A 23,883-nucleotide genomic window follows, 5' to 3' on the forward strand; every position below is an offset into this window, starting at 1 on the left:
ATATTACATCACACAATTTTGATCATGGTAACACAACATTAGTAGCTTGTGAATGCAACTTAACTGCATATTTATTGTACTCCATAAAATATATCAGCATCACATAATTTAAACATGAGTAAATAGTCTCCGTTATCAAACTATATTATATTTATAACATTTACTATAATAATTCACAACATTTTAACATGCCGAACAGCTTAACTGGTAACAATTACAGTAATACATGGCGATATAAACATTTAACAATTTTGTAAATTTCTCCTACAGTACAGAACTACCTACATAAAATTCTAATTCATTTCATACACACATACATAATATACTTAACAAATGTTGAGAGAAAAATTCCAAATACTCTTTGATAAATTACTCAATCTCACTCATTCTCTCTCTCTCTCTCTCTCTCTCTTTCTCTCTACAGTGTAATATAAAGATCACCGAGAACAATTCTCTTTATGATTTCAGATTACATTCAAAAAATCGATGAAAACACATTCCGCCTTGTCAATACTTAACATTTTGTTATATTACCTCATGTTCATGCTTTGAGGACTCTACTGCTCCCTGCTTCATTGTACAATGAAGAGTATAAGACATAGATTTTACAATAGCAAGTCCAAGGATTTTGCTGATGTTTTGAACTGCTGAGGAAGGAAGCAGTTGAACTCTCCAAACATGTACGGGAGGTAATATAATAAAATGTGAAGTACTGACAAGGCGGAAAGTGTTTTCATAGATTGAATGTAAGTGAATATGGACAAAATTGAGCCATCATGGTTTTTTTTGTTTCTAGTTTCTAGTTTTTTGTTTCTACGTCGCACCGACACAGATAAGTCTTATGGCGACGATGGGATAGGAAAGGGCTAAGAGTTGGCAGGTGGTAGGAAGCGGCCGTGGCCTTAATTAAGGTACAGCCCCAGCTCTTGCCTGGTGTGAAAATGGAAAACCACAGAAAACCATCTTCAGGGCTGCCGACAGTGGGATTCAAACCCACTATCTCCCGGATGCAAGCTCACAGCTGCACGCTCCTAACCGCATGGGCAACTCGCCTGGTCCATCATGGTTAAAATAATTAATTCTTACATTCAAAAAGACACAATGCAGTCCTGTTTTGTCACAACTGAAAAGCTGAGAATCTGCTCTGAGGAAAAGTTAACTTACAGTAGATCTGGAAGGTATCTGCAGCCCCGTTTCTCTTCTAAACCATAGCAAGGATTAATCCTACTCAATCACAAGCAACAGAAATTATAAGATGTGGAACAAAAGACTCAAGTTCTTTCATATCCCAGTCTACTACAACTACACTTCAATGTAATGTATTTAGTGACAAAAATCAAATATCCAGATTTGATACCATCATCGTAATGTAAATTTTATAGTGTTGTTGTTGTTGCTGTCATAAGTAACATACTCCCTGATTCAGTGTGTTTTAAATTACCTAAACAGAATTTTGAATCATCATCTAAGAACATTATGCTTTAATCAAATGTCACTTGTGGTCTATAAGGCATTAGAGGAGTCAATTGGTTTCCCCACCATGTTAACAGGTGACCATGAGCGCAAATTTCATCACTTAAGACGAATCTTGATTTCAAGAGGAAATGTACATAGGAGGTCTTAGATTAGTGATATGCTTTTTGGCTCTACTGTAACTGTTGGGTTTCAAGATATGGTATTAAGGCTTCTATAATTACAATAAGTCTTACAGCACCTCCACATTTTATTCCGACCATCAACTATTGAGAAAATAAAACAGAGAAAGAAAATGCACAGAGAAAGAAGTCATGTAGGCTCAGCTTTTCAATTCTCCATGTCCTCCCCACCTTGGTGAATCTCCAGAGGGAAAACCAGCTCTACAGGCTGCCAAATCTTGGTACCGTTGGCCATCTGAAGGATGAGGGTTGATACCTTATTGTCTTTGCCTGGTCTCCTTTCTGTGATTCGCACCTTCTGCCACAGATGTCTAGGCCGCAGGTCAGCCTGAAGCAGCACAATGCCCCTACTCGACGCTCCCTCTTTTGTCCGTTTGGAAGTCAAACTTTATGGTAGCTCCTGAGGTCAAGAAGACACTCATTCCTCCATCTCTTTAGGAAGTTGTCCTGCATTTCCTCCCTGAGTTTAGCCTCCTTCCTCAGGTCTATCTGCATCATGAATTCAGAGCCAGTGGGCAGGGTAGTTAGTTGTGTACCATTCAGAAAATGACTCAGTGTCTCAGATCTGCCTTGAATTAATGGCGGCTTTTTCTTCCACCAAAAGTGTTCCGACTGCCTCCTCACTAATTAGAATCTTTCCCAGAACCTTCCTTAGACATCTTTTAACTGTCCCCACCATTCTTTTCCACCAAAATGCTGGGTTTTATGATGTGATAATAAGGCTTGTATAATTACAATACATCTTACAGCGCATCCATATATATATATATTTTTTTTTTTTTTTTTTACAAATGCTTTACGTCAAACCGACACAGATAGATCTTATGGCGACGTTGGGACAGGAAAGGCCTAGGAATGGGAAGGAAGCGGCGTGGCCTTAATTAAGGTATTTGCCTGGTGTGAAAATGGGAAACCACGGAAAACCATCTTCAGGGCTGCCAACAGTGGGGTTCGAACGCACTATCTCCCGGATGCGAGCTCACAGCTGCGCGCCCCTAACTACACCACCAACCTGCCCGCTACTAATGAATTCACTACCAAGATCTCAGAGCTACTAGACCCCGATGACTATTGCAGACTACTTGGAGATCCAATCAACCGGATTCTGTTTAACATCAATAGCCTTATTAAGGTCTCTTCAGTACCAGACAATGTGAAGAGAGAAACCTCCAAAAGTGATGCTCTACCACTGAGGCTATATAGCTTACCCAAGATACATAAGAACTATGTACCTCTACAGAGCTACTGGATCACTAACTTGCAGTATCGCAAAATACCTGACCACTTTACTACAACCTACATCGGTCGGTAAAACAGAGTCATACATCAGAGATTCAGGCGTTTCATAGAAAAGCGAAAAATGTCCATCTGGAAGCCGGAGACCTCCTTGTCAGCCGACGTGGTCTCACTCTACACTAAAATACCAATAAAGGTGGTCCTAGACAAAATCGCATAGATTTTTCTGGATAATGTCACGAACTTGTTTAGACACTGTCTTACCGCAAGTTACTTCCTGTGGAATAACTATTTCTATGAACAAATTGATGGTGTCTCCGTGGTCAGTCCTCTGAGTCAGGCAATAGAAAATTTCTTCAAAACAGCACTCGAGATTGCACCAATGAAACCTAACGTGCAGCTTCACTATGTAGACGACACCTTTGTGATCTGGAGCCATAAAGAGGAGTAGCTATAGTGGTTTCTACAGCATCTGTATAGCATCAACATAAATAGTCATTTCACTATGGAGATAAAAAGTAAACAAAAATTCGCTCTCCTTTATGTTCTGGTAATGAGGAGTGCCGGATTAAACTTGGGACACAGTGTAATGCAAGCCAACCCATACAGACAGCTATCTACAGAAGATGTCCAACCACCACCTGTGACAAAAACACGGAGTGATAAAGTTTATTGACCGTGTGAGAATAATTTGAACCATGGCACTTAAACGAGGAGCTCAGTTACCTCAATAGGACCCTATGCACTAATGGGTACAGCCATAAAGATATACAGCAGGCACTCCATCCCAGACATCCAGCAACCAGGAAGGAAGACGAGCGGCCGACAGCTAAAGCCTTTCAGCCATACATTTGGAAAATAAATGATAAAATAGGGAGGCTACCAGAGTCCATGGAGTAAAAACCATATATAAGCCAGCAGAGAAAATCAAGCAATTATTACGGTCTGCTAAAGACAAGTGCCATACTCACACCGCAGTACATGTCTACAAGATCCCGTACAGCTATAGCCAGTACATAGAAACAATGAAATGCAGCATTGTAACCCGACTGAAGGAGCACAATCAACATAGCCAACTGGGACAAACAGGGTCTTCAGTCGCCCAACACTCACTGCTAGCAGGCCACAATATACAGTACAGCAATATCGAAGTACTGTCAATTACAGTGTCCTTTCATACCCAGCTAGAAATGGAAGCCAATGAGATCCTGAAGCATACCCACAGCTTCAACCATAAGGAGGAATCTGAATGGGTCAACAAAGCCTGGTTTCCAGTACTTAAAACCTTGAAACCTAGAGGACCTAATGTCTGTGGCAGACCAGAATAAACAAGAGCTGATCAGTTGCCTGTCTCCGTGAAGGCAGGTCGGCAAAATGCCAGGCTTCACATTGCTTTAATAAATGGCCATAAAACAGCCAATCAGCAATAGCTCCCCTCCAACACGACAGACCAAAATGCGAGCAGCACACTGAAGCCTGCACTAAGTATTGAGGTAGAATTCAGATACTGCTCCATTCCACTGACAGCTTTGTAGCAAAGACAGCAGAACCCTTGAAAATGCCGAATGCAGTTTTTGGTAAAACATTAAAATTACCATATGTTTTTGACCCCCACCTATAAGATTAAAAAATCTAAATATATTGTATAAATATTCTTATTTTCTACAAAAAGAGAATATGCCCAAATGTAATCATTTTTTCCCAACAAATTACTGTGAAGAGAAAAGTGAATTTTTGTAGCCAAGTCAGTAGACATAAAATAAGTTCTAGCCTACTATATGATAAACATGAGAGATGATTTGTTCATTTACTGAAAAATCAACCTTTCGGACCAGTCCAGGTTCTGACATCAACCCTTCAACTGTTGAACTAATTATCAGATACTGTATATCCTTACACAAGCTTCTCGAGGAAAACTAAGGAGATTCCAATGTACACAAATTGAACGAGCAGTTGTTTCTAAAGAAGAGCAATAATTTGTAAAGCTGTTAATGGTTACTGCACCCATCTAAAACGTGAAGGGATCCAAGTACAAGTCCTTATGGCAATCAATAACCTATGCATAATATTAAGATCTAAACCTTGTATTCATAACAAGTAATAATAATACAATTTATTATTATTATTATTATTATTATTATTATTATTATTATTATTATTATTATTATTATTATTATTATTATCCTCCTCTGAGAACCATGCGACCTTGCCGCGGTGGGGAGGCTTGCGTGTCCCAATGATGCAGATAGCCGAGCCGCAGGTGCAACCATATCAGATGGGTATCTGTTGAGAGACCAGACTAACGAATGGTTCATCGAAAGGGGGGTAGCAGCCTTTCGATAGTTGCAAGGGCGGCAGTCTAGATGATTGACTGATACAGCCTTGTAATAATACTCAACATGGCCAAGGTGTGTTGATACTGCTACACGGCTGAAAGCAACGGGAAACTACAGCCGTAACTAACTCCCGAGGACATGCAGCTCTCTCTGTATGAATGATGTACTGATGATGGCGTCCTCCCGGGTAAAATATTCCGGAGGTAAACTAGTCCCCCATTCGGATCTCCGGGTGGGGACTACACGAGAGGGGGCGATCATCAGGAAGATGGATACTGACATTCTGCGAGTCGGAGCGTGTAATGTTAGAAGTTTGAATCGTTGTGGTAGGTTAGAGAACCTGAAAAGGGAGATGGATAGGCTAAAGTTAGATGTAGTTGGTATAAGTGAAGTACGTTGGCAGGAAGAACAAGATTTTTGGTCAGGCGACTACCGAATTATCAACACAAAATCAAACAGGGGAAATGCAGGAGTTGGTTTAATAATGAATAAGAAAATAGGGCAGCGGGTAAGCTACTACGACCAGCCTAATGAAAGAATTATTGTCGTCAAGATAGACACCAAACCAATGCCCACCACAATAGTGCAGGTCTATATGCCTACTAGTTCAGCGGATGATGAAGAAATCGAAAGAATATATGAGGAGATAGAAGATTTAATACAATATGTAAAAGGTGACGAATTGTGATGGGAGACTGGAATGCAGTGGTAGGCCAAGGAAGAGACGGTAATATAGTAGGAGAATTTGGATTGGGACAAAGGAACGAAAGAGGAAGTCGGCTGGTTGAATTCTGCACTGATCATAATTAAGTCCTTGCCAATACTTGGTTCAAACACCACAAACGACGGCTGTATACATGGACGAGACCTGGAGACACTGGAAGGTATCAAATAGACTTCATTATGATTAGGCAGAGATTCAGAAACCAGGTGTTGGATTGCAAAACTTTCCCAGGAGCAGACGTGGACTCTGACCACAACTTGTTGGTCATGAAATGCCATCTGAAGTTGAAGAAATTGAAGAAAGGAAAGAATGCAAAAAGATGGGATCTAGACAAGTTGAAAGAAAAGAGTGTGAGGGATTGTTTCAAGGAACATGTTGCACAAGGACTAAATGAAAAGGCTGAAAGAAACACTATAGAGGAAGAGTGGAGGGTCATGAAAAATGAAATCAGTAGGGCTGCTGAAGAAATGTTAGGAAGGAAGAAAAGATCAACTAAGAATCAGTGGATAACTCAGGAGATACTAGACCTGATTGATGAATGACGAAAATACAAGAATGCTAGAAATGAAGAGGGCAGAAAAGAATACAGGCGATTAAGGAATCAAGTGGATAGAAAGTGCAAGGTAGCTAAGGAAGAATGGCTGAAGGAGAAGTGCAAGGATGTCGAAGGCTGTATGGTCTTAGGTAAGGTAGATGCTGCATACAGGAAAATCAAGGAAACCTTTGGAGAAAGGAAATCTAGGTGTATGAATATTAAGAGCTCAGATGTAAAGCCACTTCTAGGGAAAGAAGACAAAGCAGAAAGATGGCAGGAGCATATCCAACAGTTGTATCAAGGTAAAGATGTAAATAATTTGGTTCTGGAACATGAAGAGGCTGTTGATGCTGATGAAATGGGAGACCCAATTTTGAGGTCAGAGTTTGACAGAGCTGTGAGTGACCTCAATAGGAACAAGGCACCTGGAATTGATGACATTCCCTCTGAATTACTGACTGCCTTAGGAGAAACCAGCATGGCAAGGTTATTTCATTTATTGTGCAAGATGTATGAGACAGGAGAAGTACCATCCGATTTTCGAAAGAATGTTGTTATACCTATTCCCAAGAAAGCTGGTGCTGACCGGTGTGAAAACTACCGCGCCATTAGTTTAGTATCTCATGCCTGCAAAATTTTAACATGTATTATTTATAGAAGAATGGAAAAACAAGTTGAAACTGAGTTGGGAGAAGATCAATTTGGATTCAGAAGAAATGTTGGCACACGTGAAGCAATCCTGACTTTACGTCTGATCTTAGAGGATCAAATCAAGAAGGACAAGCCCACGTACATGGCATTCGTAGATCTAGAAAAGGCATTCGATAATGTTGATTGGACCAAGCTATTTATGATTCTGAAGATGATAGGGATCAGATACCGAGAACGAAGAATTATCCACAATCTGTATAAAAATCAGTCTGCAGTGATAAGAATCAAGGGCTTTGAAAAAGAAGCAGCAATCCAGAAAGGAGTGAGGCAAGGCTGCAGTTTGTCCCCTCTCCTTTTCAATGTTTACATAGAACAGGCAGTAAAGGAAATCAAAGAGAAATTTGGAAAGGGAATCACAGTCCAAGGAGAGGAAATCAAAACCTTGAGATTTGCCGATGATATTGTTATTTTATCTGAGACTGCAGGAGATCTCGAGAAGTTGCTGAATGGTATGGATGAAGTCTTGGGTAAGGAATACAAGATGAAAATAAATAAGTCCAAAACAAAAGTAATGGAGTGCAGTCGAACGAAGGCAGGTGATGTAGGAAATATTAGATTAGGAAATGAAGTCTTAAAGGAAGTAGATGAATAGTGTTACTTGGGTAGTAAAATAACTAACGATGGCAGAAGTAAGGAGGACATAAAATGCAGACTAGCACAAGCAAGGAAGAGCTTTCTTAAGAAAAGAAATTTGCTCACTTCAAACATTGATATCGGAATTAGAAAAATGTTTTTGAAGACTTTCGTGTGGAGCGTGGCATTGTATGGAAGTGAAACATGGACGATAACTAGCTCAGAAAGAAAGAAAATAGAAGCTTTTGAAATGTGGTGTTACAGAAGAATGCTGAAGGTGAGATGGATAGATCGAATCACGAATGAAGATACTGAATCGAATTGGTGAGAGGAGATCGATTTGGCTAAATTTGACGAAAAGAAGAGATAGAATGATAGGACACATCTTAAGACACCCAGGACTTGTTCAGTTGGTTTTTGAAGGAAGTGTAGGTGGTAAGAACGGTAGGGGTAGACCAAGGTATGAATATGACAAGCAGATTAGAGCAGATGTAGGATGCAATAGTTACATAGAAATGAAAAGGTTAGCACAGGATAGAGTGGCATGGAGAGCTGCATCAAACCAGTCTATGGACCGATGACTCAAACACATTATTATTATTATTATTATTATTATTATTATTATTATTATTATTATTATTATTATTATTATTTTAAAAAATGAAACAAGAGAAAAGTAATGGTTGTGACATTACCAAATACAATTTTTTTTTTAAATACTTTCAGAAAAATCAACTCACCCAGTCCAGGAAATGATAGAATGCAGGCATTTCATAAGAGACTCATAGATAATAGCAATAAGAACCTTTTTGGTAATTAGGACGTACATATGTATGTGTGTGTATGCATGTGTGCACGGACGCATGACCATTGGGCTCATTAGTTGGAATGGCATGCCTTTCCAAGACCCTGTGGCTGTTAAAGCATTAACTGGCATTATACCTCTATGGGGAGGACATTATTTGATATTGGAGAATTGTTTCTCATCTAATAAGTTAGCAATCCTTATTGTTCAATAGGCAGGAGAGCATTTTGCCACTAATAGGCAGCGTCTTGGAAAGGCTTGGGTCCAACCAATGAGCCCAATGGCACCCTGTCGGCAAAACAATGCACAGACACACGGCTTAGCGCAAGCTTCAATTTAAATCAGATACAGTCATATACAGTACATCCAAGACTATGAAATTCCTAGGCATTCTCTGCAACTTAACAAAAAAGGAAAAAATAATCTTCACCTTTTTGTCTCTTTTTTATTATCCAGCCAATTCTAAATTACCATTAACCACTTTAGTCAACTGCACTCCCACCCCACCTCACCTCATAATAGAAATCAGTTGAAGTAGAGCAACAACCTCCCTTTGTCGCTATTATAAAAATATAGAAAGCCAAATCTAAGACATCTCACAAACTAAGTGTTAGATAAAAGGCATATAAATTACTTAAAATTCCTTCATGGCATCTTAAATGAGCACATACGCCTCAGGTTAAATCGCTGCCTTCTTCTCCTTCCAAATACCTTACTGCTTCACTTGATTCAAAAATCTACTCATTATTCTCCATGCTCACCACACAACAGCCTTGCAATCCTTTAAAATCCATTCCCTTGTGGGTGGGGGCGGGCAGTAGAATAACATCCTCGATATCCCCTGCCTGTCGTAAGAGGCGACTAAAAGCGACCCAAGGGGCTCTTAACTTGAGAGCATGGGTTGGCCCCGTCCTGGCATTGCTTCCACTTACTTGCGCCAGGCTCCTCACTTTCATCTATCCTCCCTCCCTTGCTTAACTCTCGTTCTTTTACAACCCAACAGTATTGAATTGCAAGGCCTAAGGAGTCTTTCATTTTCAAGTCCTTCGTGACCCTCGTCTTCCTTTCACTGATACCATCATTTTTTGAAGTGTCTGACTTCTTCAATTTTTCTCTCTGATTAGTGTTATATCGAGGATGGTTGCCTAGATGTACCTCCTCTTAAAACAATAATCACCACCACCACTTTGAAATCCATATACCGACCTTACTCAAAACTATCAATAAGAAAAATTAGGTCAATATATAGTGTGAGCCTCAGTCGAGTTGCCTATTATTTCCTGTGCCATGTCTGGGTAAGTGGATAATGCAATGGCCACCTGACCCCTATACTTTGACCAGTGATATCATGGTCTAACCTAGTCTGCAATAAGCTTCCGTACAGCATGACTGCTCCTTATATATATCAGAAATTAATCACTTCAATGTATTTCATGGCTTCTGAATGAAGTGTTGAATAGTGTAATTTAATGTGTTATAGATTTTTAAAGGACAAATCTGCTGGGAGAATAAGAAGAGAATTCGACAAACAATTTCCTGGAGCACAAGTGCCAATACATAGAGGAATTAAGAAAACTGTGAATAAATTCAAAACTGTGTGTACAGTGCTATATAAAAAATGAGTTAACCAACTGTCTTAAACGGCAAAAAACTCAAGATATTTGTGAAACACTTGAAGGATCCTCCCAAAAAAAAAAAAAAAAAAAAGCAGCTCAGTAAAGTGAGGTTTCATATTCTTCTGGGCAGTAAGAAAACTGAAACAGACAAAATGAAGAAGGAGAAACTAGGAACACAGCACAATGTTGCGCTGAGAGTGCAGAAAAATTGCAAATAAAGAGAGTCATATAGCAATCATATGGTGTAGCAAAGGATCGTGATGAAATTTTGAGAGTTTGTGCAAAGTATGATGCCGCATTCAGTCTCGAGGGAGATAAGGTGACATGCAGAGATGCATTTAAGCACATAATTCACTTACAGTAAATACGGCTCAAATTAAAGTTCGTCCATATGGATTGCCAGTGTTTCAAAAGGAGATAAGAGAAATTATTAGATGATATTATAGAGAATTCCATTTCAACATGGAATGAAACTATTTTACTAGTTCTGATAAAGATGGATGCCTCAGGTAAATGAAAATTTTGATTAGTGGTAGATTTTAGAAAATTAAACGATTTGACAACAGGTGATGTACATCCATTACCTACTATTACAGATATGCTTGATCAGCTGGGAAAACTTAACACATTCACGTCCATCATCTGAGCGGGCTATTTAAATGGCTGGCCCAGCTATTCCAGCTGTTAGTGGCACAGCAAACAACAATGAATTATTTTCACAATAAGTTCTAAACTAAACAAGGTATGGAAACAAATTTTTGCACATACCTTAAAGCTCTAGTATCTCTGAAAGGTATGGTTAGCTAATGTTACACCTTCAGGTATTGTGCTTTCTGTCATGTGTCCAAGAGAATCTTGTTCACTGTCATCACTGTCACTTTCACTTAGTTCAGGTATTAGATCATCACCTGAGTCTTTATTTAATGGGATGTCGGCTAATGATGACACCAAATGTGTGTCGAAACTGGTCCCGAATTAAACATGTTGTAACGTAAGTTTGTGCAACTGTATATCATTGTATTGAATAGGTGGAACCTCTCTCTTTTTAACATTGTGATTCTCAGTTCAATACGGATCAATTATGTTTTTAACTTTAACTCTTTCCCGCAGGATGCGTAGTAAAGCGTACTCGTCTTTCAAACCGACTTCCTCTGCCATCTGTCTCTTAAACATATAACATTTTGGAACCAGTGAATTCCCCATGTTTCCTAGATACAACTGTCAGCACGGAATCCTAAAATAAAGTGTTCTTTTATACGTTTTCTTAGATAAAACAGACAGCTGACTGAATGTAAACACATTGCAGCAACATGGCTGCTCATAACCAGTTGAGTGCGGAGGATATTTGTTACAAATTAGATCAATATGTTGACAAATGCACTGGTAGTGAGTTTGAAGTTGTACGTATGATGATAAAAATGGTATGGGAAGTAGTTGGGACAGGATGTGAATCTGAGGGAAATTGAAATACGGTACACGACATGGAATGTTGATTCAGGTACCGTCTCGCTTTTAAAATATTAGGCCTACTTGTGAAAAACAAAATTATCAGTTTTAATTCTCCAGTTAATTCTGTTTTGGACTATGAGCCTCTACTTAATTACGTAATATTCCAACTAATGTCAATTTATCTTTCTATCCCATTCAGTGAAAAATTGTTTATAATTTGTATGTCTGAGAGAAAGTATGATTTGCTATCTAAATATCTTCATCTGATGGATCCCAAAAATGAAATAAATTGGGAGATTCAGGGTAAATTCCTTCGTTCTCTGCATGACCAAAAAATTAAGAGCCCCATCAGGTCCAGCAATTCAGACTGACTTCAAGAACAAGCAATTTAACATTATGCACCATACTGGATGCTTCTTTATGTATCATTCTGAACGGGGAGGGGGGGAGTTCCTGCGTGTAGTTAGGTGATCTCATTGTTATCATTTTAGAATAACTATGGCATATTTTCGATTGTTACAAAATTTGAAAGCGATATCTTAAATGGTTTTTACAGAATAAATTATTTAGTGAAGGTACTCCATACCTATACCTGACAAGCAAATTATTACTCGAGGTTTCGCCAGACAGTGAGTCAAAGACAGTCCATCGGAAAGGGTTAAATAACACTTATATTGTCCAAAGCACCTTGGTTGCACTTCAGAATGTGACTATACACACGTTTGTGCAATCACAAACCAACTACACAGCTAGCTTGGCCAACACAAAACTTCTTTCAGAAACAGAATAAAAATGAATTGGAAGCGAAAATCTCCGAGGCCTTGTGATTTCTAGTGAGCAGAAGCAGGTAGAAGCATTCATAAGGGTATTACCCTCATCTCTGTCACACATATTTGCGACAAAAATAAACTATAGCTGCGTAGGAACGGCTACAATTCAAGGTTGCGCTTATCCGGGCTAACTCGGATACGGTTCAGAGCATGGACTCGCGCTATAGGCAATAACTCGGATACGGGCGTGAATGTGTTAAGTACTTTACCACCACTGATTTAGCAAATGGTTATCATCACGTTCAGTTAAATGAAAAAGGCCACAAGAAGACAGTCTTCAGGCACTTTCAGTTCAAAAGGAGGCAGATGGAATTAAGGAACTCCCCAGCTACATTTATGAAATTACTGCAATCTGAACTAAGTGCATTAAATGGATTGAAATATATGTCTAAGTAGCTCACTGACAACATGCCTCCCTTCGGCCGCACAACATTATTGTAGGGTCTGACAATACATCAAGTGCAGTTGGCTATGCCATTCCATTGAGTACATATCACAACAAAGTATGTTGTTAATGCCTGGAAGATGATGGCGAGCACCAATTGAAGAATTAAGTATCTTTGAGCATGGCTGTATAGTGGAACTCCAAGAAGCTGGCTAGAAGTTGCGCAGAATTGACACTCACCTGGGATGTGACATTTCAGTAGTTCATTAGTGGAGGATATGGGAGACAGAGGGTTCCTACAGCCAATTAGCTCCGCCAGTACTCCCTCACAGCACTGATCAGTGCCTGGACAGAAGAATCGTTTGTGCCCCCCTGAATGACAGAACAACTGCTGTGCAATCAGAGCCCATATGATCCATCATGTGCCTGCACAAACAAACTGTTAGAGATAGGTTTACGTCTCGTGTTCCACCAACACATCTACTCCTGACTCCTACTCATTGTCATGAACGTCTCTGGTGGTGTTTGGAGAGTATGTACAGAAGAGGTGAATGGAGAGCAGTGGTGTTAAGTGATGACCGTCCTTTCTGTCTTGACAAAATGAAGGTCATGTTCACATTCATAGACATGAAGGTGAGCAGAACAACCCATCATGTATTTGCACTCACCACACAGGACCCATACCCGGAATTATGGTGCAGGAATCACAAGCTACACATCCCAATCACCTCTGGTATTCATTCAGGAAAACATGACGAGCATGTTATACAACCATTATGTCAATTCTGACCTCCGACCATATTTTGACAAACTGCTGGAACCAAACTTCCAGTAGGATAACACATGTCCTTATGTCACCAGAGCAACACAGTGTTCTCTACATGGTGTACATATGCTAACTTTGCCGGTTAGATCTCTAGACCCCAGCCCCATCAAGCATGTGTGGAACATGATGGATGGTGTCTAACATCCATCCCAGTCCCAGCAACAACCATCACCCAGCTATGCCAAGAAGTACAGAGAGTGTGGGATACTGTACTTCAGAGAGACATGTTACATGCCAGAATCACAGTAGATGTACCTCCCTGGTATTCTCCATGCAAATGGAGGGTAATCTAATAGTTATATGAGATTAAACCCGTGGAAATAAAGAATAATTGTGCAGCCGCAAAAACATGCAGCATAACGAAAGCCAATGTTCAGCGTCTAAAAATAGTCTAAAAATGCATACTGTACAACAAAGGCATTCATATGATTTTACAAAGTACTTTTTTGAGCCGGCTTTAAATTTTTTGAAGGAAAAAGTTGGGTTTGTTTTAGATTTGGAGAAATACAGTACTGTAATTTTTTCAGAATGAAATTAAACATACACCTTCACATAGTATTGGATTTCGAAAAATAAACAAGTAAACCATAGTGTGGATATCATCCAAGGAAACGCAAGTTTTGAACAAACTGATTGCCGTTTCATACCGATTTTAATGTGTATGGGGGTTTTCCAACTTTTATACAAAAATTGGATATAACGACAATCCGCTATAGCGAGCAAATTTTCCGCTGTTGTGAATTCTCACTATAATGGACTTCTACTGTATTTCAAAGCTACAAGTCAATAAAAAATTCTCATCACTTTACATTATGATGCTGACTACCATAACATGAACTTGGAATGCTATGGAAATGCTACCATTGATCAGTTTTATTTATACTACAACTACAGTTTTGAAATGCAAAAAGCAATAGCGAGTGTAATTTCCAGTATTAGATCGCACATCAGTTTTAAAAAATAAACAAACTTGTACTGATACTACAGACTTCCCAACAGGAGGGTCCATTTGCAGTAGTGTCACGTTCATCACTACTGGAATTTCTAACAAGAGAGAAGAGAGAGAGAGAGCAAGGAACTCATAATAATCCCATGAACATTATATAACGAGATGGTATGCTGGTATAACTCAGTATCATGTTCAGTGGGCATTCAGACCAATATTTCTTTGGTGGAAATACAGACATGAGGTACTGAAGCCTCATGTGAAGTTCCTCAAACATTCAGTGGGTCTAGAACTCGTATTTTTGACAATATAGTATACCATTACAGAACACAACTGGTGGGTGAAGTTCTAAAAATAAAAAAATAAAATTATAATGTATTAAACAGGAAGAAATGACAGAATCGGTTAGTTAGGAAACAAAACCTATATTTCTATCAGAATCATACCACACTGTTTAGCCATTGGTAGAATTTGTAATAAATACTTTGAATAGTAAGTGCTCCAGAGGAGAGCAGTCAAGGTGAAGAATCTTTAGTTAAAAATATGATTCTGTTTTGTTACATTGTTTCATCAACAACGTTGCATTTAGTAAATATGTTCTTTTAAATTCTCTTTAGCTTATCCCAGTTATTTCTGGATTCACTCGAGCCACCTACGCTGATGGCACAATATTCCTGAGATGAAAATCTCAACCTAGGATTGACTGGGATTTGAACCTCAACCTTCCAGGCAGGAAGCCAACAGCCATGCCACTGAGATAATCATGCCCCCACAAATATGTTCTTTTGTAAAATTAGCTCTATAACCCTGAACATCAAACAAATTGTTATCCACAAGAAATAAAAGAGTTATAATTTGAGATATCTGAAGCCATCTCTTTTCAGTTTTGACTCAGTTAATTTATAACTGTTATGTTCTTTGGTCTGCCAAAACTAACTCCAATCAATCAATCAATCAATCAATCAATCAATCAATCAATCAATCAATCAACCATATTCTTTTGAAATATATTCTGTAAAATAATATTACAAAATATATTTGAAGTATTTGGTGAAATAAGTAATCTTAACTACAAGTTGGAGTTCTTTGACTGTCTGCAATAATAGTCTAAAAAACAGTACCCACAAGTTTGTAACTTCAGAAAAAATCTAATATCTATCTGAGTTACAAAACTCTTCTGTACCACAAGTTTTTCACAAAATTTTGAATCATCTCTCATTTCTTGAAATAATTTAGGAATTTTACACAGTTCCCCTAAACTTCTTAAATTCTGCGTCGTTACTTTCATTTTAGACATTGATATACACTGACTGACAGAGCAAATGCAACACCAAGAAGGAGTGGTCAGAACTTTATGCCAATTGCAGGGTAGACTGACGTCACTGAGGTATGCTCATGATGTGAAATGCGCCGCTGTGCTGCGCACGTAGCGAACGATAAATGGGACACGGCGTTGGCGAATGGCCCACTTCGTACCGTGATTTCTCAGCCGACAGTCATTGTAGAACGTGTTGTCGTGTGCCACAGGACACGTGTATAGCTAAGAATGCCAGGCCGCCGTCAACAGAGGCATTTCCAGCAGACAGACGACTTTACGAGGGGTATGGTGATCGGGCTGAGAAGGGCAGGTTGGTCGCTTCGTCAAATCGCAGCCGATACCCATAGGGATGTGTCCACGGTGCAGCGCCTGTGGCGAAGATGGTTGGCGCAGGGACATGTGGCACGTGCGAGGGGTCCAGGCGCAGCCCGAGAGACGTCAGCACGCGAGGATCGGCGCATCCGCCGCCAAGCGGTGGCAGCCCCGCACGCCACGTCAACCGCCATTCTTCAGCATGTGCAAGACACCCTGGCTGTTCCAATATCGACCAGAACAATTTCCCGTCGATTGGTTGAAGGAGGCCTACACTGCACTCCCGGTGTCCGCTCAGAAGACTACCATTGACTCCACAGCATAGATGTGCACGCCTGGCATGGTGCCGGGCTAGAGCGACTTGGATGAGGGAATGGCGGAACGTCGTGTTCTCCGATGAGTCACGCTTCTGTTCTGTCAGTGATAGTCACCGCAGACGAGTGTGGCGTCGGCGTGGAGAAAGGTCAAATCTGGCAGTAACTGTGGAGCGCCCTACGCTAGACAACGCGGCATCAAGGTTTGGGGCGCTATTGCGTATGATTCCACGTCACCTCTAGTGCGTATTCAAGGCACGTTAAATGCCCACCGCTACGTGCAGCATGTGCTGCGGCCGGTGGCACTCCCATACCTTCAGGGGCTGCCCAATGCTCTGTTTCAGCAGGATAATGCCCGCCCACACACTGCTCGCGTCTCCCAACAGGCTCTACGAGGTGTACAGATGCTTCCGTGGCCAGCGTACTCTCCGGATCTCTCACCAATCGAACACGTGTGGGATCTCATTGGACGCCGTTTTCAAACTCTGCCCCAGCCTCGTACGGACGACCAACTGTGGCAAATGGTTGACAGAGAATAGAGAACCATCCCTCAGGACACCATCCGCACTCTTATTGACTCTGTACCTCGACGTGTTTCTGCGTGCATCGCCGCTCGCGGTGGTCCTACATCCTACTGAGTCGATGCCGTGCGCATTGTGTAACCTGCATATCGGTTTGAAATAAACATCGATTATTCGTCCGTGCCGTCTGTTTTTTCCCCAACTTTCATCCCTTTCGAACCACTCCTTCTTGGTGTTGCATTTGCTCTGTCAGTCAGTGTATTATATTTGACTTAAGAACAAAGTATACTCAATGTTTAAGAAATGTATAAAATCATAGTAAAACATGACTTGAACAGCTGGTATTAAACTTCCCACATGATGAAAAGGCAAGACCTAGACCATGCAGAATATGACAATACACTCAACTCTCGATTAACCAGGATAATGTGGGGTTAAGGCTTCCCGGATAAGTAAAATCGTGGTTAACTCGCAAAAAGTTAAAAATAGAACAGGTGTGCTGAAAGTACAGTTAAAATGATAATAAATTATACTACTGTATTGTATTTTATTAACTTACCCAATATGTTGCAGTAAAAGTAGCACTGAGCACAGTTAATAAATGAAAAAATAAACAGCACTTTTCATTTAAACTAATAAGACAAAGAAAAATATTCAGACTACCTAACTCTACTGTTTCTGAAAATAATCAGTTATGTTTTTCTGCTTTTGTACTGAGAAACACTTTTTCTTTATTTTGTTTCTCAAGTTTCTCAGAACAAGTTTTTTGGTGATGAGAGCATCATCCAGGCAATATTATCCCAACCGTTTGTAATTCTATATTACTGTGACTCCTAACATTCGTGCATTTTTAGTGTTTTTGATATCGCGGTTAAGCCGCAACGCTGTTCATCCAATTACGGTAAATTGAGAGTTGAGCGTACGAGATTCAATACATGACTGTTTCTGTACAATTTACAATTAAAAAATAGCTTTCATTTAGCTATCAGACTAGCAACATATTTATATTAAAGGTACAGTATAAAACAACACACATGTTTGATCACCTCATTTCAACATCTTAGAACATCCACTAATGCAAAATTCCGTTATCACCTACTCATTACAATAATATTTAGAATAGACTCATCCGAGCTACCTACAAATTGTTAATTCTAACAGAATAAATTCAATATCCATAAAAATAACATTTTAGGCAACAACGTTCAGGCACATGACATCATACTACACAGAAGGTAAATGTTAAAATTCTAGCAAGTTTCCAAAATTGAAAATTAATCAACGTAACAATATAGGAGATAAAAGTATAGAATTGTACAATACTTGCACTGCAAAAAAACCTCTACAGTTAAAATTAATGAGACAGAGAACTTAAATCAAAAGGTCATAAAACATAATCTTAGTATTCCTTGGAGCCAATGGTGACACCATCTTTTCTACGTGTTATACTGTATTTTGCATTAAAATGTTCTTACAGAATATCCCTGAATACCAGACAAGGTTTAATTACCTTGAAATTTACATTCAAGATATTAGTTTTAATGGTGGTCACCAAAATTTGCAGTCAGGTGAGTGCAACAAGAAGAGGAAAAATGGAAAAATTGTAGATGTTTATAGGGTTGGTTATGCATGGAACTGCCAAGTGATCAAAGGTAAAAATACATGACACCAGCGTTCAAGATTCTTTCCATGCTTTTCCAAAACATTATATGAACTGACTGTTACAGTATGATATTATGATGAGACTGTTCATCAATTTTGGTGACACTAATGACTCCATTTTCTTTAGGGAAATACATACTTGTAGTACAAGTGTTAAGCCCACATAGCAATCAACTACCAAAATTAAGTATTTAAAAATCCTCAGCCTCATTTATATATGACAATGATTTTTTTTTAAGTACTACTGTATAACAACAGTTTTGAGTATTCTTGACACAGAATATGATTTGAAAATACTTCAAAAATCTGCAATATTTAAATATAAAATGCAATAACCATGCATACTGCAAAGCCAGCATAATACTGACAATTTAGTTTAGAATTGTAAACTTCAGTTCCTTTTACAAAAGTTGAATTGGCCCTATTTTGGAACACTTACGTATCATATTACTTGACTTTATTTATGGTAATTCTTGCAGGCATATCAGTCTTTGTTCACATCCAGTGTCTGAAACTAAGGTCATATCAGTCAGAAGTTTGAATCTTCTGAGAATCAGCAACTGCAAGATGATGGAGGATTTGAAGGGGTATCAACTTCTTCATCACCTGACTTAGGACGGCCACGACGTCCTGGCAGCATAGCACGATCAACAGCAGTCTCCATTCTTTTCATGACACGATCCAACAGCGTGTCAACTGCCCGAGCGACATTATGACCAGTAGCTGCACTAGTCTCCAGATATGCCAAACTGGAATGAATATTTCATTAAATATATCGACTTCTAGAGAATTCAATTTAAGATTATTAAAATTTTATTAGTCAACCTATTCAATACAAATGATGTACATTTTCAATACGGACCAAATATGAAGTTTGTAACATGTAATTCTAGAGAATTGTCAAAAATTACCGCATAATGTCACACATATTTGAAACAGACACAATTGAATAAGGCTCAAATTAAAAAGACATTGCTGTCATTTCACAGAAATTCCAACTGAAGTCCACATTTTTGTTATTTGTTTTGCATTGCACCAACACAGATGGATCTTATGGCAACATTAGGAAAGGACATGGCTAGGAATGGAAATGAAATGAATGTGGCCTTAAATAAGGAACAGCCTCAATATTTGCCTGGTGTAAAAATGGGTAACTGTGGAAAACAATTTTCATAGCTGCCAACAGTAGTGTACAAAACCACTGTCTCCCAAATGCAAGCTGAGACAGCTACATGAACCAAACCATGTAGCCAACTTGTGTTAAAGACCAAAACAGATGCATTCACTAAAATAAAGCAAAGTACATGGTGAAAAACACCACTGATCTCCATTTAGGGCTGTCCATTGGGTGACAGATCTTTCTTCTCGCTACTTATTTTAAGTTGCACAGACAGGTCTTAAGGTGACAATGAAAAGGGAGGGCAAGGACTGGAAAGGAAGTGACCATGGCCATAAGTAAGGCACATCCTGAGCATTTGCGAGTGTGGAAATGCAAAACCATTTCAGGGCTGTCTACTGAGGAGTTTGAACTCATTTTCTGCCAAATGCAAGCTCACAGCTATGTGACAAACTGCGTAGCCAACTCACTCTGTAGCTTCCCTATCAATTGTTTACCTAGTCTTATCTTAAATGATTTTAAAGAAGTCAGAATTTTACTAAGTATCTCCCTTGGTATAGGATTCTAATCCCTAAATCCTATTCCAATAAACAAATAATTGTTCTAGTTCGTCCTCATGAATTCCAACTTTATCTTGATGCCGACTCCATCAGTCGCTCAAAGGTTGCCGGCGCATTGCAGAGGCTGAAGGGCATCATGGTGAACTGGTAGAGGCCTTGGCCAGCTGAAACTGCCGTCTTCTCTTTGTCTCCAATCAAACCATTTGTCTACTAAGTAAACTTGTGTCCTCATGATGCGGTGCTGCAGCCTTTTTCAGGACACCCCCAATGGAGGCAAGTTGCATGTACCATTTTAACCACAAACCAGCCCTTCTGCCATTCTTAAATTTCTGGCCGTACCAGGAATCGAATCTGGGCCTCCACAAGATCTCTCCAATGACAGCTGGGAACATACTGCTAATCTATATATATAAAATAAGAGTTTTGTCTGTACATTGCTCAGAATTTGAAAAGAATGGTATTTCTGTGTCGGTCATGTCCACAGTAACAAGAAAATGCACTTTTTTCTTTTCCGTAATTTATGTCTGTCTGTCTGTCTGTCTGTCTGTCTGTCTGTCTGTCTGTCTGTCTGTCTGTCTGTCTGTACATGCATCATTATAAAATGGCTAACGAAAATTTAATGAAAATCGGTACGCAAAGTCGGAGAATAAGTCGCTACAATCTAGGCCATAAATAATTTTATTCACGCTGATAGAAATGGTAGTTTAGGGGAAGGCCTAAAATTTAATTTTCAAATATTTATGTTATTAGCGGTCCTATCTTAATAAAAATTGGTATACAAAGTCAGTGAGTAAGTCGCTACAATCTAGGCTATAAATAATTTTATTCCCCTTGAGTGAAATTATAGTTTAGGGGAAGGTCTAAAACCTAATTCTTAAATATTTACATCATTAGTGGTCATATATCATTGAAGAATACAATTCTCAATCATTTATGTTTTATTCAGTTTTACCACACCGACTTTGATGAGTGGTATTTCAGAGTCGGAACAAAACTAAATGTGAAGGCCTACAATATCGAAAGCGCATAACATTGACCAGCAATAACATTACATTGACCATTGTTTGTTGTGATGTTATTTGTCTCTTATGCTGCCTCTCAACTCCAATAGATGGTTCTACTGCTGCGTCCCTGACTGAATATTGGCGGGAAATAGCTGAAGAGTTAGAAAACTTTCTTCTTTAGCATTCCATTCCTCTGGTTCATACATTTACTGATACTGCTGGTACGTAACACACTGGTTCATCATAGTATTCCAGCTATTCGATGCTACTCTGATGCGCTGTTTTGAATGAGCAGTGTGCATACTTAAAGCAGAGGCTGACTTAGTAGTAGTAGTAGTAGTAGTAGTAGTAGTAGTAGTAGTAGTAGCAGCAGCAGCAGCAGTAGTAGTAGTAGTATGACCTGGTCTAGAATAACAATTTAGGGCTATTACAAGTTATAGCACCACAATTCACTAAATAACTCAAAATTGAACCCTGAAAAGAGCCATTTCCTAAGAAAAGCTTCTTCCTATTCACTTTTATTATAAATTTTACATTCGTTTTATTCCAGATTAGCAGTGAAGAGGGTATTTCTCCTCTGGCTTGGAGGAAAAATGTCTCCAAGTCAGATAGATTTTTCCGCCGCCAGTGTAGTGAATTGATATTTTCCGACTCATCGGGTACTCCTAGGAAACAAATTAGTAAAAGGGCATACGTTTTTGCCCTGGGAGTCTCCACTATTCGACCCTCTCCCCGCCGAAAAACGACGAAGAGTGTTCACGAATCACGGCTGTCTGCTGCTTGGTCATTCCAGCTCTGGAACTTTGCACTGTTAGTTTGGCAGTGTAGTACTGTTCGTTAAAAGTACGCAAATGAGTAGTGTTCCATTTGATCGAATATTTCATATGAAAGCATTGCTTTTACTCGCACCATTCCTACTGACGTCATTGTAATGACCTATGTTCATTTCAGTTGGGAAAACTACTAAGACAGTATATCAGAGGATGTAAAAGGGCAGGTGGAGAGTGTCTACCATTATAAGGAAAACTCCCCAACCTGATTGTGATTGATGGTATGCAAGTGGGTCTACGATTACAGTGAAAATTCCCTAACTCAGTCTTCACATGAGAAAAGACCTTTGGTGACTTTCCCATCACGTTTCTAGGGTAACATTAAATTATGAGCTATGCAATTTAATACAATCTTGCTCACAACGTGTACACCAGAATTCTGTATGCAATGTAGAATTCTGTAGCGAAGCACGGGTACATCAGCTAGTAATAATAATATGAATCAACTTCTTTAACATACTGCTTAGTCGAGCAGCTCATCTGCTTACTCCCAAGTCTTCCCAGTACAACGTTCGCATCATTTTCATAACACTACCCCTTTGTCGGAAATTAGTCTGAACAAACTGTAGTGCTTTCCTTTGGATCTTTTCCAGTTCTTGAAATCCTGTACCCTGGAACCATGCTCTAATAGAGGTCCTACCCTCTCCTTTACATCCTTACTACAACCCCTAAATACCCTAATAACCATACAAAGAGATCTGTAACCTTTATTTACAACCTTGTTAATATGATTATCTAAATTAAGATATTTCCTTATGTTGTTGTTGAGTCATCAGTCCATAGACTGGTTTGATGCAGCTCTCCATGCCACCTTATCCTGTGCTAAACTTTTCATTTCTACGTAACTATTGCATCCTACATCTGCTCTAATCTGTTTGTCATATTCATACTGTCCCCGTGAAAATTGGCGATCTTATGAATATTTTAACAAGTAGAAAGCAAAGATTTTATTGTCTGCTTGAAGCTGCAACACATCACTTGGGAACTTGTGGCGAGCCGTGAACGAGTTTTTTTTGTCGTTCAGAGGGGTGCGATACGTCACCGGCAGGACTGTGTCAAGGTTATAGCTAACCACGTGACTACCTTCGCACGCGCGACTCAGCTTGTTTCTGGAATAGTCTGCGCAAATTAAAGGTGATCATCAGCCAATTACCGTACTCGCTGAAGAACACGCCTCCCTGGGCTAATTAGATATAAAAGGCCTTGCTTCGAGTGAATCGCTCTTCTTAATGCTTTATGCTCTTCTCTTTACGCTCTTCTTAATACTTGTTCGCTGCGTGAGACATCACCTCACCGGACCACGTGGAAGGAGAAATTTCAAGACAAGTCGACGCCCGTTCTACCAGAATTTAGTCTGATAATTAGTGAATTCTGTGGAATAAAAACACCTAGGAGCCAAGTTAAGTGTGACAGTGTAGACGAGCTGTTTATATTCTGCGTGTGCTTGTGCAAAATACTTAATTTTGTCATCTCAGTTACAGCTTGTGACCAGCAATCAACGAAGACGTCTTGGAATTGAAGATCTCAAGATGAAGAATTCCGCAACTACCAACATCATTTCATCGAGGGACATCCATCGCAGAGCCTCCATGGAGCTGTAAAAATGTAAGGCGTCTCT

The 23,883-nt window shown here is 39.4% G+C and overlaps 1 protein-coding gene across 4 annotated transcripts in view; it reads right to left on the reverse strand.

The window, feature by feature from the left end:
- Positions 1-17,298: 17,298 nt before the first annotated feature.
- Rab27 (RAS oncogene family member Rab27) overlaps positions 17,299-23,883 on the reverse strand; it is a 169,483-nt gene continuing 162,898 nt past the window's right edge. For all 4 annotated transcript variants that reach the window (XM_067137559.2, XM_067137558.2, XM_067137560.2 and 1 more), the window contains one exon: positions 17,299-19,503. In XM_067137559.2, coding sequence (XP_066993660.1) covers positions 19,308-19,503 — 196 coding nt within the window. In that variant the 3' untranslated portion in view covers positions 17,299-19,307. The remainder of the gene's footprint in view (positions 19,504-23,883) is intronic.

Source organism: Anabrus simplex, chromosome 1 (genome assembly GCF_040414725.1).
Source record: "Anabrus simplex isolate iqAnaSimp1 chromosome 1, ASM4041472v1, whole genome shotgun sequence".
NCBI classification, from domain to species: domain Eukaryota; kingdom Metazoa; phylum Arthropoda; class Insecta; order Orthoptera; family Tettigoniidae; genus Anabrus; species Anabrus simplex.